The sequence below is a fragment of the Manis pentadactyla genome, chromosome 3 (assembly GCF_030020395.1).
Source record: "Manis pentadactyla isolate mManPen7 chromosome 3, mManPen7.hap1, whole genome shotgun sequence".
Lineage (NCBI taxonomy): Eukaryota > Metazoa > Chordata > Mammalia > Pholidota > Manidae > Manis > Manis pentadactyla.
The window spans coordinates 133,418,584-133,440,735 of NC_080021.1; the positions used below are offsets into that span (position 1 = coordinate 133,418,584).

At 38.7% G+C, this 22,152-nt stretch overlaps 1 protein-coding gene across 1 annotated transcript in view; it reads right to left on the bottom strand.

The window, feature by feature from the left end:
* Window positions 1-22,152, bottom strand: part of ZNF782 (zinc finger protein 782) — a 103,833-nt gene that overhangs the window by 25,024 nt on the left and 56,657 nt on the right. The window contains 1 exon segment of the mRNA XM_057498475.1: window positions 17,688-19,557. Coding sequence (XP_057354458.1) covers window positions 17,688-19,557 — 1,870 coding nt within the window.

Sequence of the window (22,152 nt, forward strand, 5' to 3'; positions counted from 1 at the left end):
TCCATTTCTATTTCTACTTTTCCATGTTGATGAACTGCCTAAATCCATTAAAACCAAAGGTGTATATAAATAACTCACCTGAGATATGTTCATTTTCTGCTGCTCTTGGGAGGGTGTAGAGAATTGAGAATAAGCTGGGGATAAGGAAAAAGGAGGAGCTGTAAGAGGTGTGGTGAGCTTCTGTATTAATAGCCTAAAACAATCTCTTCACCAACTAGGGTAAGGGGCTCCTAAGGAAAATGTTCTGCTGACCCTTACAGACAGCATGCTCTGGACATGTGTATCTCTGATGTGATCATGTAGATACAACCTTGCTGTTTTTCACTGGGTGATTTTACACTACTTCCCTATTGATTTAGAAATGTATGTTCCTCTAATTAACAAAAAACTAAAGTGGAGGATAGTGTTAACACCATATTAATATTTACACTTTGAGTTAGAAAATAAACAGAAAACCCAGAAGATGCTTAACAAAACACTTAAAAATCTGTTGTAATTTGCTCCAACTTGTCAAAAGGACTTTTGTAAGACACATCAGGGACTCAGCTGTGACAGAATGGACATTGCTGTGCTCCATCTCAGGCTTGGTATTTTTTTTAAGGTTTCAGGAGTGAGGAACAGAAATACCCTCTTATACTGTAATGTTGATTCTACTTAAGTTCAGGCTAAAGGAAGCCTCAGGAGGGACATGGTGTTCATTTTGTGGGGAATGGCCTGCACCCTTCAGGGTGCCTAGCAGCATTTCTGGCCCCTACACATCAGAGGCTAGTAGCACTCCTCTTCCAAGCTGTCACAGCCAAAAACATCTCCAGACAGTCCCAAGTCCTCTGGGGTGTAAAATCACCCTAGTCAGGAACCATTGATATAGGGCCTTAAACAGTTCTCCAGAATGTTCTCTCCATTATTGTAGCCACTAGCCACATCCCCCTACTGAGCACTTGAAATGTTGCTAGTGCCACATACTGAAAGAACATTACAGATATACTGAGATAAACACAGTATGTTCCTAAATTAATTTCATGTGTTTCTAATTTCATCAGTTTCTAATGTGACTATTTGAATACTGAAAACTACATGTGGTTCGCCTTACCTTCCTATGGGACAGCACTGTCCTAGAACAGCAGACTGTGCCTTCTAATGACAGGACAGCCTGGACAGCCTGGACTGAGGAGGCAGCAGCCTCGGTCTTGCCCAGAGGCTCTAGAGACACGCCAGAAATCTTGGATAAATACACTTCTTACAAAGTGAGATTCGGTTCACACTGTCTTTACAGTCGCAGTGCAGGGAATCAGGGGGCAGGTCACTCTGCTATGTGACGGCTGCAACGCTGGGGTTTGGGTGGCCAGGGCACCAGGACAGCCTGAATGTGGAAGTAAGCGTATCTGCAGCTGCACCCGGGTTCCTCGTCTTTATGGGTTGGTCTGAAATTTCACTCTCGAGCCCGTTTTCTTATTGCTTAATGATACGGTTACTCATGAATGGGGTGGCTGTGAGGGTTCAACGAAACACAACATGAAAAGAACAAAGTGTTTTCAAGTATTACGGAAGTCAACTTTACATGTTGGCTTATTAACTACGCCAGGCTAAATGCAGTGCAGGTGATGACTTACCGCTCTTTGAACAACGCCACGCAACGGTTTTTACTCATATCCTTATTTTCAGAGAACTTAACTTACGCCCAGTGAGAGAGGCAGAATTCTCCGGCTCCTTTTGGTGCCTAAGCTCCGGCTCTTGCCGGAGACGCACGGCCGCAGCACTTGAGGCAAGTTCACGGTCAGCACCATGAACGCGCATTTCCCCTCCCGCTGCCGGCAACGACTCTCGGGAGCGGCCGCGACGCGCCCGAGCCCACACGGAGCATCTCCGCCCGGCATCCGCCCCACCCGCCTTTCCCTGGTCACCGTGCGGGTCCCGCCCTGGGGCTCTCGTTGCCTTCCCGGGGAACAAGTCCACCCCTCACCGGCCGCCGCCCGCGGGAGACCAGCTCTGCAAAGTCTCACCAGGGCCGGAAGGCCTCCGCAAGCCCGCAAGCGCAGAAGAGAGCGTAGCCGACAGCGCGCACAGAGAGAAGACAGGATATCCGGTCGTGGGAGGGGGCGGGCATAATGGTCGAGACTACACTTCCCATAAGACACCGCGACACCTCTCCGTCTTGTGGGAGGGACGGACCAGCGGCGTTCTCCAAAAATAAGATGTAAGCTGCCCTCGCGGGCAGCGCGGAGGAGGCGGCGCGTGGGAAGGTGAGCAAAGGCCTGGAGTGGGCCTCAGGGCTGCAGTCTGGGAGCATCCAGAGAAGGCGTCCCGGTGTGGGGAAACGGCGTTTTCGTGAGGGGGAAGGGGAGTAATTACATAATTTAAATAAGAGAAGAGAGGAAAACGCTTTTAATTTGGTGCGCTCAAACAAAACTCTTCTTGGTATGCATTAGCTAACTATTCTGTCATCGCAAAAGTTCATACTAGTAGTTTTATGGCCTGACTGCCAGTTCTGTTGGATTTTATGAGCAACTACTTGTAAAACCACCACCCTCCAAAGCTGAGAGTTCGTTGGAAGGGAAAACGGAGCTTTAAATGGAGCCGCTGCTACTCGGGCGTAACTCAGATCCACACGTGGTACCTGGAGCCCACACGCTACCGAAGCCCCAGAGGTTGTGGGTTAAACTTTAACGTAACAGCAAATACAGTGTGTGGTCTTTGATCTGATCCTGGTTGAGAGCACTAGAACATATTTGATAACAATTGGGGAAATTTGTATATAGACATAAATATTCTGTCAAGTAATTGTTACTTTTAATTTTTTGATAACATTGGGATTATACAGGTAAGTTTATTTTTACAGATGCATATTAAAATACTTAGCATTGTACTATTTATAATTTAAAATCGGAAAGGAAAAATATAACAAAATGTTAATTTCTAACTTTAGGGTACGGATATACTATTTTATTATTTTCTACCTTTCTGTGTTTGGAGAAAAATAGAATCTGCTGAATAATAATCAGTGACTTGTTAATATCAGTGCTAGAACCACTACAGTATGCCATCAGGTTGTTATACGTGAACAATATGGTTCATTATAGAGGTATTTGATGGTGTTTGCATGAGATATTTGAAGGTAAGAGATACAGGTGAGTGGTTAGAAACTGGTTTTGAAGATCAGAGGTATGGGGTTCATGGGAAGCATTCTTCAGGGGCTCCCATTTGTCCGTGGCTGCAGTATTGGGGGAATCGGGATTGGTGATTGTAGCTTATGATCAAGAATAACTAACAGCCTTTAAAATGCAATGACCGTAAAGTGAGGGGATGGTCAGTTAGTGTGCCAGGAGGCAGTCAGTAAATTAGGACCCCATAAGGCGGGGTGAGATGTTGCTTGGTGATGCATTGCTATTTCTTGGGCGGGGAGCATGGACTCTGCAATTGTTCTTGGGTAGGTGGGTCCTCAGGTTATGCTGCTGGCCAGATGGTGCTGGCTGGACTCTACATTCAGGCAGGGCCACAGGCAGAGTTCCGTGACTAAATAGGACTTCAAGTGGGACTCTGTGGTCAGGTGGGGCTGCAGGCTGTGTGCCACTCACTGTTGGGTGAGTTCACTGGTGAACTTCCTGGTCTGGGGGGACCTGCAGCTGTATCTGACAGCTGATGGAGCTGGAGGCTGTACTTTACAGTCAGGCAAGGTCAGTTAGGGCTTCCTGGTTAGAAGCGGATTGCAGACTATGCTTTATAGCTGGGTGGGGTCATTGACTGGGATACCTAACTGGGCAAGGCTGTAGACTGTACTCAGCAATTGGGTAAGGCCATAGACTGGGATCCACTGCTGGGCAGGGCTTGGTGCTGGACTATCAGCCTGCCTGGGGTCACTGCCCTGGGCTCTGTGGCCAGGAGGGGCTGCAGGTATGCTCAGCAGTTGGGTGGGGCTGTTGTCTTACCCTCCTGCCTGAGTTGGGGGTGAGGGGGCATAGAACAGGCTCTATAGGCAGTGTGGCTCAATGGGTGGGGACCCAACACAGGTAGAACTGCTAACTGAGCTCCCTGGGCAGATGGGGTCTGGGCTGACTCTGCAAATGCTCAGAGCTGCTGGCTGGGGTCTCAGCTAATGCACCTGCTGGCAGGAATGTGGCTTGCCAAGACCTTGCTTGTTGCTGCAAGCTCTACCCCTTGGATCCACCTCTGACTCCCAGTGGTTCAGCCCCACTGATTCTCCCAGGGATTCTTGTGAAGTGAGACCTAAGCAGACCTCATGGGAAGTGTCTTGTAATGTTGGGGATGCTGCAAGTCCACTTTGGGCTTTTTCTCACTGAAGAAACTGTAGGCCTGGGGGAATATCTTAGCATGGTCTGTGACAGCCTGGGGAAGAGGTGATGTGGCCCAAGTGATGCTGCTTCTCCTGGCGTTCTAATGGGTTCTTTTCTTTCTCTGTGGGCCAGGGGGTGCTTCAGTCTCACCCCTGAGCTCTGGGATTTTAACAAAAGTGTCATGTCTATGGACTGATGCTAGTCAGTCTCTTTGTGAGAGGGACTGAATTTGGAGACCCCCCTATCCTTTTATCTTGATGTCATTCAAAATCACATCCTTAATAACTGGTCCCTTCCTAAATCTTATCTATTCATTCAATTATGAAACAAATCTAAGTAATATGGGAGGACCCATGACTCTCTCACCAACAGAAACCACAAATATTCTCATAGATCACATACTAGTTATTTCAAGTATTTAAAAATATTACTTTGCTCATGTCTACTTTGAAATTATGATAGTATATCTGACAGTAGATTTTTGGTTTCTGGTGTATTAATGAAGTTCACGTTTATTGCTATGCCATGCCTTTATATTAAATACTTTTAATTACTTTCTTTTAGTACATTTGGCTTTTATTGTAATCCTATTATACTTTATGCATTTAAAAACTTTACTGAGAAGGACTGTTGTCCTCACCAAACTGACAAAGTTGTCTACTGCAGAAAAATACATTCAGAAAACAGACACAAAGATCTGCATGACATTGCAATAACCATGTTAATTTTGAGTTACATCACTCAGGAACGTTGCTCTTCACATTCCCCATTTTGATTTAAAATATAATACTTCATACAGTGGATTAGCTTTAATACAATAAGCTAATAACACACTTGAAGGAACCAATGATAATGAGCTATTGTGATCTGTGAAATAAGAGACTAAATTTTCATGAAGAGTTGGCCTTCCCAGTGGGCTTGCAACCATTCTTGGGGTTTGTGGTTTACTATTGGAAAATAGACCTTCTACAGAAAGGAGGGGCAGCTGAAAGTCCTCATGATGGATTAGAAAAATAAAAGATGAGAAGGCTCCCATAGTTAAGTTTTACAAATAGTCTCAATTGAACTCACTAGGTAGAGTAAAATAAATATTAATTGACAGCAAGATTGCCAGATAATGGGTTAGGAAGACTAAACTCTCAGGAAACTACCCAATGCAATTACAAATCTTTTCCATGGGCTTAAAGTAAAATGCTGTAGATAAAATAAGGTATTTAAGACATAAATCATACATCAAATGCCTGACCAAACCATTTAGCTGCTCAGTAACAATATGTCTTTCCAGTGATTGAGGACACTGACTTCAGCTCTGAAAATTCTCAAGACACAAACTGGAGAATATTCAGAAAAAAGCAATGGAACTGAATTTGCTTAAAAATGGAAACAGGACAAACCACTGTCTTCCAAGTAAATTGTTAACATACTAAATTTAAACAATATGAAAAAGAGGTGGAGCTAGAGGAAAGATGGTGGGACTATGAAGGACCAGGAATCTATCTCCATACCTAGAGAACAAATTCTGCTGGCAGAATCTGAGGTAACCATTTTGGAACTCTGGAGTCTACTGAAGGCTTGCAACTTCCAGAGGAAGGCTTGGGTCTGTCAACTGCAGTTGATTTCAGTTCTTAGAATCATAGTAGTTATCCATCTCTGATACTTCCAACCCCACTGCAGGCAACCATGAATATGCTCCTGGAGCAGTCTACATGCAACTTGTGGTTTCAGGTTGGGCAATAAGCACCCTGTCCTCCAAATATTGGGACTCTGTTTTGACTGCTAATTCTGATCATAGAACTGCAGACATGGATGTGGGCAGCCATTGCTGCAAACCCCACATTCACTTGATGGAGTACTACAGGTCTCTTGTAAGTCCCTCCTCCTCTAGCTAAAGCAACTTCTATGAAATTTATAGGGCCAATGTCTTCCCTCTTTTATTTCTCTCTCTTTTAAAATAAATTTTGGAGTCAGACATTTAAGGAATAGGCCTTTCAAAAGAAACCACATATGTAATGCCCAAGGAGAGGAGTAGGCTCAGAAAAAGCCTGAGAAGACCTTAAGGAATATACCTCAGGCTAATCCCTGGCACATCTGACCATCTGAAAAAGAAACAAAACAAAACAGTGAACCCAGGGGAAGGGAAATAATCTGGTTTCTAGAGTTAGTGCATTATAAGACAAAAATCTACTCTTTACCCCAAAAATTCAAAGGTATGCAAAGAAACAAGAAAATATTGTCCTTTGAAAGGAAAAAATAAATCAAGAGAAACTGTCCCTAAAAAAGCCTAGATGGTAGACTTACTAGACAAAGATGCAAAACAACTGTCTTAAAGATGCTCTCGGAGCTAAAAGAAAACATGCATACAATCAGGAAAATGACATATGAGTGGAGGGGAACTATCAATACAAAGGGAGAAAACAAAAAGAAACCAAAAAGAAATTTTGGAACTGAAAAGTATAGTTGAAATGAAAAATTCAATAGAGGGATTCAAAAGCAAATTTGAGTAGGCAGAAGAATCAACAAATTTGAAATAGAATGGAAATTTTACAGAGTCTGAGAAATGGGAGACTTGAGAAAAATTATTAGGGCCTAAGGGACCTGTAGGGCACCATCAGGTAGACTGACATACCCATTGTGGGAGTCTGAGAAGAAAGGGGCAGAGAGATTATCTGAAGAAATAATGGCTTAAAAACTCCCCAAATTCCATTAAAGACATGAATATAAATATCCAAGCTCAAAACCCCAATCAGGATAAAACCAAAACCTTAAACCAAGGCATATTACAATCAAACTTTTGAAAGACAAAGAATTCTGAAAACAGTAAGACAGAAGCAAATCATCATATACAAGGTATCCCAATAAGACTGCAGATTTTTCATCAGAAACTTTGGATGCCAGAAGGCAATGAATTGAAAATTTCAAGGTACTAAAGGAAAAAGATCTGTCAATCAACAATTCTATATCTGGCAAAAGTGTCCTTCAAAAATGAGGCAGAAATTAAAGCATTCCCAGATAAACCAAGCATGATGGAATTCATTAACAGCTAGTTCTTTCTGCAAGAAATGCTAAAGGGAGTCCTTAAGGTTTAAATGAAAGGATGCTTGATAGTAACCCAAAGTCATATGAAGAAATAAAGATCTCTGGTAAAGGTAAGTATATAGACAAACATAAAATCAAATATAACTTTAGTTGGTAGTTGTACTTTTTGTTTCTACATGACTTAAGAGACTAATGCATAAAAATCTGGTTATGAGTTTGTTTTTTGGACACAGCATATGAAGCTATAATTGTGACATCTGTAACTGAAAGGGGTTGGGGATGGAGCAGTACAGGAGCAGAGTTTTTGTACATTATTAAAGGCAAACTGTAATAAAGTGTTATACCTTTAGGAAAGTAAATGTAATCCTCATAGTAACCACAAAGAAAATTGCTCTTGAATATACCCAAAAGGAAATGAGATGGTAATTTAAATGATTCACTATTAAAAAAATGAACAAAACATGAAGAGGAAATGAAGGACAAAAAAGCTAAGCTATAAGGTATATAGACAACATAGCAAAATGAATAGAAGTAGAATAGAAGTAAGTCCTCAGTTACTTTAAATGTAAATAGATTAAACTTCAATCAAAAGATTCTTAGAATGGGTTTATAAAAGAAAACATAATCCAATTCTGCTATCTATATGAAACTTACTTTAGATCCAAAGGCACTAATTGGTTGATAGTAAAGGATAGAAAAGATATTCCATGCAAATAGTAACGAAAAGATAGCAAGGGTAGCTAAGCTATCAGACAATACAGACTTTAAATGGAAAAAATGTTATAAGAGACAAAGGACATTATATATCAATACAGCAAGAAGATAATGATTATAAACATTTACATAAGAAAACATCAATATACATGAAACAAAACTGACAGAACTGAGGATGAGACAGAACTCCCTATTTCTAAAATAATAGGGAGACTTCAATATCTCAGTGTGAATAATGGGTATTAAAACCAGACAGAAGATAAATGAGGAAATAGAGGACTTGAACAACAAAATAAACCAACTAGACCTAACATTGATAATACTGTACCCAAGAACAAAACACACATGAGACATTCTCCAGGAGAGACCAAATGTTAGGACACAAACTAAGTCTCAATAGATTTAAAAAGTAAATATCATATAGTCTCTTCTATGCCTACACCAGAATGAAGTCAGAAATCAACAGAAGGAAAATTCACAAATGTGGGGTAATTAAGCAACACATTCTTAAAAAATAGATCAAAAAAGAATCACAAGGGAAATTATAATATACTTAAAATGAAAAGGGAAACATTATGTACCAAAATCATGAGCTGCAGTTCCAAGAGGGGAGTGTATGACTAAGTGATATGAAAAAATTGGAGAAATATGCCAGAGTCAGGCTAAGCTAGAAGTTTAAAAATTGTATTTTTCCACACAAAGAGAATCATATTAAAACAAATTACCAGTGTGTTTGATAATTAGAAACATCACTTAAGCACTTCTTTGATAAACCTCTATTAAGAAGATATGATGTGGGCAGAGGAGCTGAACAGACACTTCTCCAAAGAAATTCAGGTGGCCAATAGGCACATGAAAAGATGCTCCACATCGCTAATCATCAGAGAAATTCCAATTAAAACCACAATGAGATATCGCCTCACACCAGTTAGGATGGCCAACATCCAAAAGACAAACAACAACAAATGTTGGTGAGGATGTGGAGAAAGGGGAACCCTCCTACACTGCTGGTGGGAATGTAAACTAGTTCAACCATTGTGGAAAGCAGTATGGAGGTTCCTCAAAAAACTAAAAATAGAAATACCATTTGACCCAGGAATTCCACTCTTAGGAATTTACCCTAAGAATGCAGCAGGACATATGCACCCCTATGTTTATTGCAGCACTATTTACAATAGCCAAGAAATGGAAGCAACCTAAGTGTCCATCAGTAGATGAATGGATAAAGAAGAGGTGGTACATATACACAATGGAATACTATTCAGCCATAAGAAGAAAACAAATCCTACCATTTGCAACAACATGGGTGGAGCTAGAGGGTATTATGCTCAGTGAAATAAGGGAGGTGGAGAAAGACAAGTATCAAATGATTTCACTCATCTGTGGAGTATAAGAACAAATAAAAAACTGAAGGAACAAAACAGCAGCAGATTCACAACCCAAGAATGGGCTAACAGTTACCAAAGGGAAAGGGACTGGGGAGAATGGGTGGGAAGGGAGCGATAAGGGGGAAAACGGGGCATTATGATTAGCACACATAATGTAGCGAGAGGGGACACGGGAAAGGCAGTATACACAGAGAAGACAAGTAATGATTCTATAGCATTTTATTACGCTGATGGACAGTGACTGTAATGGGGTGCGTGGGGGGAGTCTAGTAACCATAATGTTCAAGTAACTGTACATTAACGATATCAAAAAAAAAAGGTATGCTATGCCCAAGCTTAGCAAAGTGCACACTAACATGTGGTCTGGAACTAAAGCTACACTTAGTATTTATACCTTCCTGGCCTTCCTTCAGGCCCAAAGGCCACTCTTGCTCCCAAAGACCACGCAATAAAGAAGGCAAGTGTGTAGAAGTGTTGCTCAGCAGCCTTAGTGGTACACCAAGCCTACCATCAAGAACATGTCGTGACCCCTAGGACCCTGAAATTGCCTTGCATCATAGCAGCCAGCGAGAGAGCACACCTGCTGGCAATGCACTGGTACCTTCCCCAGACTTCTCTGTGAAATGGCAGCACCAGAAATCACAGGAGCTTCTGATCCTTAACAGCCTTTTACAAGTACTGGACCAGGAAGTTGCTCAAACCTTGCAGCCTGAACTCTGCTTCCAGCACAGGGCCGCTGGGACTTTACAGGAGAACCCTAAGGTTGGCCCATTTGAAGATACCAAGCTCTGGGTTATCAATGCCCTGAGGGTCCCCATCCTGTCAGAACCATAGAAGCTGTTGTGGGACTTCTATAGACAAGCACTTGGCCTCTGGGCCCAAGATAAGAAGTTATCCATCCTCTTATGGAGATATAGATGATGAATTTTGCTTTTTCCAAGGATGTTACTGAAACTTGATACAAATGTAAAAATAAAGTACTGAAACCCTCACATCCATTTAAAATATATGTGGATATAAAGAATTAATGCAGAGAATAAGGATTAGCAATTACATTGATGGCAACTTAATGGTTTGTGTATTTACATACAGGAGACTCCAGACTCCATCCTTTCACTATAATCTAGTTTTCCTCTTTTGTGACTACTGCCTTTGTTCTGCCCTGTCTCAACAATTCTGATTGATAATTACCAAATAAAATACTTTTATGTTATCAGTCCATCTGACTTTACCTCACCTGCCCTGAAGCATTATATGTATAGTTATGTCCACACCACTGATGATAGTTCAGTTCAGTTGTTTCCCTTAGGAATATGGAAGGACCTCTGAGAATTGAGCTCAATTTTTCTTCAAGGTTCTAGTCTGTAATTCTGGGAAGAGGAAATCCCGGAGCAAAATACCTCTAAAACTGAAATCAGTCAAAAGCAGAAATGAAGTTTAAAACCCGGTTATTGCTTACAAACTGCAGTCCAGGGCCCTCTTTCCTGCTGTGGCAGAAGCAAGCAAGACCTCCCCCAGACCTCTCAGGTTCAGATAAGCCCTGGGTTGCAGAGGTTTACCCACTGATATAGAGATGAACTACTTCTCTCAAACCCCTAGGAACACCTGTTGATATGCAGATGCACTAAAGCCAGGCAAGATATTCTGGAAATATTACAATTTTACCCACATTTGTCAAAATTCTCCACTGACCTAGAAGACAAATTCTTATCTCTTGCCCAAGACATGGCACCATGAACTCTATACACTGGCAGGAGACTCTCTACTACTTGAAATGGCATATTTTCAGGTCCTGACACACCAGTCTGAAAGATTTTCTATATATAGTATCATATCATCTGCAAATAGTAACAGTATCACTTCCTGTTCCTTATTCTAGGAAAAAAGCTTTCAACTTTTTGCCATTGAGTATGATGTTAGAGGTGTGGGTTTGCCATATATGGCCTTGAGATATTTCCCTCTATATCCATCTGTTGAGTTTTTCTCATGAATAGATGTTTTATCAGATGCGTTTTCAGCATCTTTGAGATAATCATATGGCTTTTATCCTTCTTGTAATGTGGTGTATCACATTAATTTGTGGATATTCAATCATCCCTGCATCCCTGGAATAAATCCTACATGGTCATGATGCATGATGAATGATTCTTTTTATATATTTTTGAGTTCAACATACTAAGACATTGTTGAGAATTTTTAAATCTATGTTCATAAGGAATATTGGTCTGTAAAACTTTTTTTTTTTTTGTAGTGTCTTTGGTTTTGGTATTAAAGTAATGCTGGCCTCACAGAATGAGTTTGGAAATACTTCCTCCTCTTGTATTTTTTGGAATACAAACGACAGATATCACCTCTTCTTTGGTAGCATTCATCTGTGAAACCATCAAGTCCCAGACTTTTTTGTTGGGAATTCTTTTGTTTAACAATTCAATCTAGTTACCAGTCATTACTTCGTCAGATTTTCTGTTTCTTCCTGGGTCAGCCTTGGAAGATTGTATGTTTCTAGGAACTTGTCCATTTCTTCTATGTTATTCAATTTATTGGCTTGCAATTTTCATAGAATTCTCTTATAATCCTTTGAATTTCTGTGTTGGTTTTAACTTCTCTTTCATTTCTCACTTTTATTCTTCAGTGAGTCTTGCTAAAGTTTTGTTAGTTATGTTTTCAAAGAATCAGCTCTTGGTTTCATTGTTTTTTCTATTGTTCTCTTAGTCCCTATTTCATTTATTTCTGCTGTGATCTTTATTATGATCCTCTTTCTACTGACTTGGGGCTTTGTCCTTTTTTCCAGTTCCTTCATTTGTAAGGTGCGATTGTTTATTCGAGATTGAGCCTGTTTCTAGAGGTTGGCCTGTTTTGCTATGAACTTCCCTCTTAGAAGCACTTTTGCTGTATCCCATAGATTTTGTATCAGTTTGTTTTCATTTGTCTCCATGTATTTTTAAAGTTTCCTCTTTGATTCATCCACTGATCCACTGATTACTTAGAAGCATATTGTTTAGCCTCCACATACTTTACTTTTTCCAGTTTCTTTTCTTGTAATTACTAGTTTCATACCAGTGTGGTCAGAAAAGATGCTTGATATTTAAAACTTCTTAAAACTTACTGATACTTTCTTGTGACCTAACATGCTATGTAGGAGAACATTCCATGTGTGCTTAAGAATGTGTGCTCTGCTGGTATCTGGTGGAATGTTCTGTATGTTAAGTTCATTTAGTCCAATGTTTCAACTCCACTGTTCCTTACTGATGTCTGTCTGATCCATTAAAATAAGTAGGGTGTTTCAGTCTCCTATTATTGTATTACTGTCAATTTCTCTCTCCCTTCATGTCAATTAGTGTTTGCTTTATATATTAAGGTGCATCTATGCTGGATGCATAGATAGTTATAATTTTAATATCCTCTTGCTGGACTGATCTGTTTATCATTATGTAATGCCCTTGTCTTGTTACTTTCTTTGTTTCAAAGTTTATTTTGTCTAAGTATTGCTACTCTGTCTTTTATTCTCTTCTATTTGCATGGAATATCCTTTTCCATCCCTTCATTTTCAGCCTATATGTCTTTAGGTCTGAGTCTCTTGTAGCCAGCATATAGATGGGTCTTATTTCTTTGGCCATTCAGGCAATCTATGCCCTTTGATTGGAGTATTTCATCCATTTACATTTGAAGTAATTATTGGTAGGTAGATACTTACTGCCATTTTGTTGTCTTCTGGTTGGTTTTCTGTTCCTTTCTTCAGCTCTTCCCTTCTAATGTGCTTTCTTTAATGTTATACTTGGATTCCTTTATTTTTTGTGTATTGAAGCCTTTTGGTTTGTGGTTACCATAAGGTTCACATACAGCATTCTCTCTTAAAGCCTATATTAGGTTGATGGTTGCTTAATTCAAACACATTCTATAAGTTTTATCATTCCTCCCTCATTTTGCATATGTCATAATTTACATCTTTAAACGTTTCTGTATACCTTGACTAATTTTTGTGTATAATTTCACTATTTTGTCTTTTGAAGTCCATATACACTTTAGAGATTGGTCTACCTTTAGTATGGGTTTGTTTCCTGATGAAAAACATTTCCATCTGAAGAAGTCCCTTTAACATATTTGAAGGCTGATTTAGATGAATTCTTTTGACCTGTGTTTATCTGGAAAGCTTCTAATTTCTCCTTCAATTCTGAATGATTACCTTTGAATATACCCACTCCCTTCTGGCCTGTGAAGTTTTTTCTGAAAAATCTGCTGATAGCCTTATAGCTATCAGTGGACTTCCTTGTGTTCATCTTGTTAGGGACAATATGTGCTGCCAGTACCCAGATGTGTTTCCTTTCCCACACTAGGGAAGTCTTCAGCTGTTACTCCTTCTAATAGACTTTCTACCCCTTTGTTTCTCTCTTCTCCTTCTGGGAACCGTATTATGTGAACACTGTTCTATTTGCAGTTGTTGCAGAGCTCTTAGCAGCATCTCATTTTTAGAAGTTTTCTGTTCCTCAGCTTGGTTACTCTCCACTACTCTGTCTTCCAGCTCACTGATCCATTCCTCTGCCTCCTCTAGCCTCCTATTCATTCCCTCTATTGTATATTTCACTTTGGCTATTGTTTTCTTCTGACTTTTTAAAATTTTCTATCCTTTTGTTGAAATTCTCATTGACAGTATCAATTCTTTTCCCTGGTTGTAAGCATCTTTATAACCATTACTTTGAATTATCAGGTAGATTGCTTATTTCCATTTCATTTAGCACTTTTTCTTGTTCTTTTCTTTGGAACATATTCCTGTGCCTCATTTTGTCTGGTTCTCTGTTTGTTTCTATGTATTAGATCAGTTATATCTCCTGGTCTTGAAAGTAGTGGATTTATGTACTCACTAGATCTAGATGCTCCAGGGCTATCCCCCGTGTGGGCTGTGTGCACCCTCCTGTCATGGCTGAGGCACAAGCACTGTTGGTGATTTCTGGGTTAGGCCAACACTCTGCCTGGCTGCCAGCAATGGCTGATCAACTATCACTGGCCTTTGCATGTTGGCTGGGGCAAGTGCGCAGGGGAATGCTGAGGCAGAGCTAGTGTAGTAGATCAGAATTTCAGAACTGGCTCCTGCAGGCATCTAGCTAGCTCATCTAAAGAAGAGCTGGCAAACAGCATCCAGCAGCTCTTCTCTGGAGAGAGCTCCCTCAGATCCCTGCCTCTAGCATACTTCCCTAAGTTAGTAAGTCTCTTTCCAAACTGCTGCTTTTGTGTTGTGTCTCAGTAATCAACAGCATGCTGGTCCTCCACAAGTGAAAGACTGGCACTCCACAGCCCTCCAGCTCTCCCAGGCATCCAGCTCTGTTAATTTTCTAAACCTAGTGCTATGGGGACTCATCTTCCTGGAGCAGATCCCCAGGGCAAGATGTGCCAGTTCCTGGGTGTTTATCTCCTTTGTGCTCCATTCCTGCCTTCCCCCCATGCCAGGACAGAGGAAGGGCTTGCATCCCAATTGATCATGGATCTCTTCCTTTACCCTTCTCAATGCAGTCTTTTTCACCAGGTGTAGAAGGTTTGTTTTTCCAATCCTCAGGTTATTGTCAGAGTTGCACTAGATGTAATTGCATCCTCAGTATGCATTCTGTTAGAAGTTATCCCAGTGACCTCCTATTCCACAGTCTTCCTTTCTTCTTAACTGGGTTGGATTATTGCATTATGAACATTCTTTACATATTATGGATATAAGTCCTTTGTCAGATACATTTTTCTTCAATCTATGATTTTCCTTTTCATACTGAAATCCTGAAAAGCCGACACTTTAAATTTTAATAAATTCAACCTCTCTATTGCTTTAATGTTTCATGCATTTAAAAATCTGTCTCAATGTACCACTATAGTTTTTTCTGGTTTCTATCAAAATTTGTACTATTAGCTCTCCTGTTTAAGTCTATAATTTATTTTGAATAAATATTTAATTATGGTGTAAACATCAAGGTGCACTGAAAAAAATCAATGTGCATTTATTTTATCACCTTTTCTGAAAAAAGTCATCCTTTTCCCATCATATTACCCTGGAACATTTGGCCAAAACCAACTGACAACCTTCAGTTATAGGTCAGATAAGCAGAGAGCAGGAAAGAGCTTTGCTCTTATCTGTAAAAGAAGAAAACAGTTGGGCAGCCTTTAAATGAACCCTTCTTGAATTCATCTGAGAATGCAGGGCACAAAGTCTGGACATCTAGGTGGCTCCAGGGAGAAACAAGAGCCCAAGAAGTTGCTTAATTGAGAAAGAGAATGCCAAACACCATATAGAATGACCTAAATGGAAAAGCTAGACAATATGGAAGATTAGACAGGTTATTTCAGCAGAGATATATAAATTATAATAAACTTTAAATGCTAGAAATAAAAACAGTAACATGAGAAATGCCTTCAAAGGGCTCATCAGTATGCTCGATACCTCTGAGGAAATAATAAGTGAAACTGCAGATTATCTATTATCTATCTTTGTGTGTGTGTCTATCTGTGTGTATATGCTTTAATGTATACACTTTTAATGTACTGGTGACCCTAAGATGATGAAAACATAGAGAAACCATTGTTTGCCTTCTTTGAAAAGAGACAATTTAGTGACAATGTCCTTCCCTATAATCACATGTCAGAAAGCAGCAGAAGAAAGGGAATGTAGTGTGGGATTCTAAATTTGTAGATGATTCCTATAAAAGGTTATTTGTTGTTATACATGGCGAAAAATGTACTGTCAGAATAGTTCTAAGCAAGGGGAACATAATACTATTATAATGAAGTTGAGTTCCAATACACATATAAAACAAGTACCTGTTAAATGGCATGCACATATACAAAGTCATATCGAGAACTCAGAAGGTATTCATATACATTCAATGCTATTCAGTTTATGCAATTTCTTTCTGGTTCTTTTAAAGCTTATTCTAGTGGATGTCTATTAATATTGTATATTTCCTTAAATATTTTAATAATATATGAAATAATTTTAATATGGCAATTTGAGTAAAAGCTATTACTTACCTTTTTCAAATTGAGATTTTCCCCTTATGACATATTCTGGGATTAAAGTTTGATGACATGTTGAAAACTTTCATACATTTACAACTCAATTGTCAGATATTTAACAAGATATCATGTTTTGCTAAAGGATTTCCTACAATGAAATTCTGGATTTCTTCCTCTAATATTTACCTAACTGATGAGGAAGAGTTGTGGATAAGAACTATTGTAATTCAGGATGTTCTCCTGTATGGTTCTGACAAAGGTTGAAGTCAGATGTCTACAGAAATCATATTAATAGACTTTGTTAACTGAGGGTTCGTTAAGTATATATCAGCATTAACTATACCCAAAGCTATAAAAGCTCAGCAGAGAACAAGTTTATTTCTTTGCTGCAAAAACTCTAATTGTCTATACAGAGGAAACAACTCCATTCCAGTCATGCTATGACCCTGTTTCATTACATAATGTACTTTCCCATTGTCTGTGCATGAGCCCCATGGTTTTGCTAGGGTAATCTACACTCCATTCTGATAAAGGACAGGAGAGAACACAGAGAATTTGAAGGACATATTCAGTGAGACTTGTCATTGGCCCCCAATTCCACTAGCCAAAGGTTACTAGTATGACTCATTTGGATACAGAGTGGCTAATAAGTTTAGACTAGTGTGCCATGAGGGAGAAGAGGAAATGGTTATTGGTGAAAAATTAATAGTCATATGACATACTGGATTATCCCTGTGTAAGTCAAATTGAAGATTTGTAGTAAAAGGATTCCTCACATCCATTACCTCATTTTTTGTTTGTGTTGACATACTACGAGGTCTCTAGCCTCTAAGTATTTTCTGTTGTATGTTTTTCATGAAACATTACCACACACCTTATAATACTCAGTTTTCTCACTTGTGGTTTCTTTGATGCATAAGTGTTGATTGCTGGTACAAATTTTTCACATTTTCATTACACTCCCAGAGCTTTTCTGCAGTGTGAGTTTTCTGAGGACTGAGTGCATGGAGTAGAGCTCATATCCACTATCTTTACAGAGTTTCTTTGCTGAGTGAGTTTTCTGATCCCCAAAGACTGCATTCTGGATAAAAGATTGCCCCTGAAAAATACATTCCAAGAATTCTCTCCTGTATAAGTTCTCTGATGCTTGAAGTTTGGCATCTTGCAGAGGAAACTTCAAGTGTTTATTATATTCATAGGGGTTTCTTCCTATGTGTTCTCTTTTGTATTGTGAGATTTGATTTCCAGCTCAGAGTTTTTCCATATTCTTTATACGTTTAATTCCCTATGGGCTTTCTGATGTTCTCTAAGGCTTGATTTCTGACTGAAAGTTTTCCCACATTTATCACATTTATAGGGTTTCTCCCCTGTGTGAGTTCTCTGATGTACCCTGAGGTTTGATTTCTGGCTGAAAGCTTCTCCACAGTGATTACAATTATAGGGTTTCTCTCCTGTGTGAGTTCTCTGATGTTTTCTTAGAACTGACTTCTCACTGAAAGCTTTTCCACACTCATTACATTTATAGGGTTTCTCCCCAGTGTGAGTTCTTTGATGTCCTCTGAGGTTTGATTTCTGCCTGAAAGTTTTCCCACACTCATCACATTTATAGGGTTTCTCCCCAGTGTGAGTTCTGTGATGTACTCTTAGGTTTGATTTCTGGCTAAAAGCTTCCCCACAATGATTACATTTGTAGGGTTTCTCCCCTGTGTGAATTCTATCATGTCCTCTGAGTTGTGATTTCTGACCAAAAGCTTTCCCACATTGATTACATTTATAGGGCTTCTCCCCTGTGTGAGTTCTATGATGTTTTCTTAGACCTGACTTCAGTTTAAAAGCCTTCCCACATACATCACATTTATATGGTCTTTCTCCGGTGTGAGTTCTCTGATGATTCCTTAGGCCTGACATGTGGCTGAAAGATTTCCCACATTCATGACATTCAAAAGGTTTCTCCCCTGTGTGAGTTCTCTGATGTACTATGAGGATTGACTTGTAGTTGAAAGATTTCCCACATTCATTACATTCAAAGGGTTTCTCCCCTGTATGAGTTCTGTGATGTATTCTAAGGCCTGACTTTGCACTGAAAGCTTTCTCACATTCATCACATTTATAGGGCTTTTCTCCTATGTGAGTTCTCTGATGTTTTCTTAGACGTGACTTCTCACTGAAAGCTTTCCCACATTCATGACATTCATAGGGTTTCTCCCCTGTGTGGCTTTCCTGAGGCTGAATTAAGTGTGAATTCATAGAGCAGGATTTTCCACATTCATTACACTCATAGCTTTTTACTGCTATGTGGGTTCTGTGATGTACATTTAAAGTTGACTGGTAACCCAATGTCTTGGTACATGTGTCATAATCAGAGAATTTGTTTCTCATGTGAGTTCTCTGATGCACTGGGAGGGCTGAATTATGGTGGAAACTATTTCCATGTTCAAAAGGTTTCACCTCTGTATGAATTTTCTGATGTTCTCTAATGTGTGATGTTTGGCTTAAAGATTTCCCTTTTGGGTCAGTTCTTTGAGTGATCCTACTCAAATTATTTTTGTTTTCAGTATACTCATATTCATTAAACTCACAGTAACTCTTCTCTGGATTACTGCCATGAGAGACTATCAGTGTTAATTTATCACATTGTTTTTCCCCAGACTTACTGAATTTATGTAATTTCACTTTTCGGTGGGTACTCTTAGATGAACTGAGGGAGGTCTCTTTAAGGAAAGCTTTTCCACATTCATTATATTCAAATGCTTGCTGCAAAGTCTGAATTGTCTGATGTGGAACATCTTCCGCTTTATGAATAAAGGCTTTCACATTTTTTCTATAAATAAAGGGTTTCTCTCCAGTTTTACTTCTGCTTTCCTTAATACTGAGGAGCCATTTTTCACATACATTAAGTTCACGAGCCTTCTCTCTTGAACACTGACAGTGTGAGGTCAGTGAGCTGAGACACAAGTAAGGTCTTGTAGTGTTAAATTTAGATGGCACTGATCTTGCAGGAAAAATGTTTATGGCCAGGTTACATGGTTTTCCCAAAATTTCTTGCTCTGTAGTCAATGCTTTGTTGGTGAATAAAACTTGCCACAAATGTTTTCCTTGGTTTTCTAGGTTCTTCTCTGAGAATTGATCAGGTTGGGATTCTTCTAAAACAGGAGAAAATTAAAAATACTTTATGATAGTTAACATATTTCCTATGGAATGGGAATCATATAAACATGCCCTATTATGTATTTGACTTCTTGGTTTCTTACTCAGTTTTCAAACAATAAAGTAATTTCAAGGGTATTATTGTTAAAAAAAGAAACTTTTTGTAGTAGAAAAAGAGGAAACTAGAAATATAAGTCTATTCAGCATTTTCAAGCATAATTTTCAAAACTGTTAAAGAAAATGTAAAGTAAAGGAACAACTGAGAATGAAGGATATATTTGAGTGTTGTATCTTGGGGACAGAAAAATAGAGAATGCAACAAAGATTATGGCACTAAAGAGATTAACAAAAACCAATAGAGAATGGCTTTTAGTGGGCTTATCTGAGTTTGTATTAGGGAAGAACATCTAGGCTAGGCTGGAGTCTAGGGTCTTAGAGAACTATAGATTACAATATAGAATAACCATTAGTCTATGTGATTCTAGTTGGAGTTCCATTTGTTCCATTCCACTTATCAACACTAAAATTAACTTATAACGGCACCAACTTCCTCATGTTGAAAGAAGTCATCTTATGTACTATAATTTAATTCTCTCATTTCCAGTGGAAGTGAGAAAACATGGGAATTAAAATAATTTTTCCACTCATACTGGAGTCATCACTCTAACCTGGTTCTGGTGACTTTTCAGTGGTAACTATCTGTTAGTCACCAAGTCTTTCCAATTTACTCACTCATTTCCCCAAAACAAGTTTTGGCCCTGACCAATCCTTAATGCTATTTACCATTTGTTTTTCAAAATATCTAGCATTTATTGACTCTAAGAGCCTTAAGGATCATGTTTCCACTGTTCCCTAGATACTTTACAAGTACCCTTTATATTTACTCACCATAAATTTCTTGTGCATATTTAACCATTATTGCCCTGTTCCTACCCACACTTCTACCAAAATGTCAGGCCTATGCTAAAAGTGTTCAAAGGCCTTGAATACACTGCCTTCAATACAAATAGATGGTTTATGTGATGTGATTCGAGGAAAGAAAGGTTTACACTAATTGCATGCTTGTTACATGTTCAAAGGCCTTGAATACACTGCCTTCAATACAAATAGATGGTTTATGTGATGTGATTCGAGGAAAGAAAGGTTTACACTAATTGCATGCTTGTTACATGTTCTAGCTACCATCCCACTAGTCCACAATATTGTCTTCTCTAAACTTGACAGGATACCAGTCCCCATTAAATGATTTATTTATACATAACTTTACACTCACATTCTTTCCCTAAGTTACCCTCCATTCTAGTCTTAGAACTATTAGAATCTAGATGCCCTTCAGGCAGGGTAAAGCTATTTTCCCCAGATTTAACAATAACAGCAACAACAGAAAGCAACATTTATTTTAAAATGTGAAAGAAGTTTCTGCTTGTATCATTCATTTTAACAAGGACAGAGACCACTCATTTGTGACTAATGATTTTTAAGGTAAACTTAAAATTCAGGAGGCATCTTAAAATTGATGTCCATACTTAAATTAAGTCCATACTTAAGAGGGCAGCATCTTTTCTTTTTTGTACCCAAAATAATGGTTCACTTTTCAATCAACAGCACCTTGTATGGTATAAAATATATTTAATGCAGCTTTGCTCACCTTTCCAAATAAAACCCTCATTGTGAAATTGTTTGCACCCTCTGTAATATAAATTAAGTCTGCAGTCTATAAAAAAACTGTGATCAATGCCAACCTGATGATTCAAAAAGTCCTTTCTGAGTGAATTAACCAATCATTTTTTAAAAATACTCATATATGATACATACCAGAGTACAGAAGAGTAAGGAGACCATTCTTTTGGGAGATTATAATCCAGGTGACGAAGGGAGCTCAGTCATAACTAAATGTTATCTGGCACAGTCTCATTTTCTTTGACACATCCATCAAGTGGGTTATGAGTTTACAAAACGAAGAGATAGAGTATTGCCTTAAGTATTCCAAGATTACATTATAGAAGTGGGAATCTAATTCAAAACATAAAATGAGTAATAGTGCTTTCTTTCCATTTCCTAGTGGAGGTTAGCTATTTTATTTATTTTTATTACAAGAATCACCTTTTGCTTTATATTTTATACTATTATAGTTTTATCTTTATTATGTATTCCACTTTTTTTACAACTTTCTTGCTTTCTAAAATAAGTATGAGACTAAAAATTTTCCTCTAAGTACTGCTTTATCTGTAACCAAGAAGTTTCTAAAAAAACATTTCATTTAAAATTTTTTCTGTATATTGTGTAATTCTGACTTACTTTTTTGATAAACCAGGCTTTTAAAATGTATGTATTCCAATAGAGGGAGGTCATAGAGAAGGGCAGTATAACATGGAGAAGACAATGACTCTATAACATCTTACTACGCTGATAGTGACTGCAATAGAGGGGGTGAAGACAATATGGGTGAATGTTGAAACCACTGTGTTGTTTAGGTGAAACCACCATAAGATTGTAGTCAATGATACTTTAATTAAAAAAATAATTAATTAAAAAAAGTGTCCATTACTGATTTTTAGAGGGATTTCAATTTTTCTCAGATTATTTGTAAT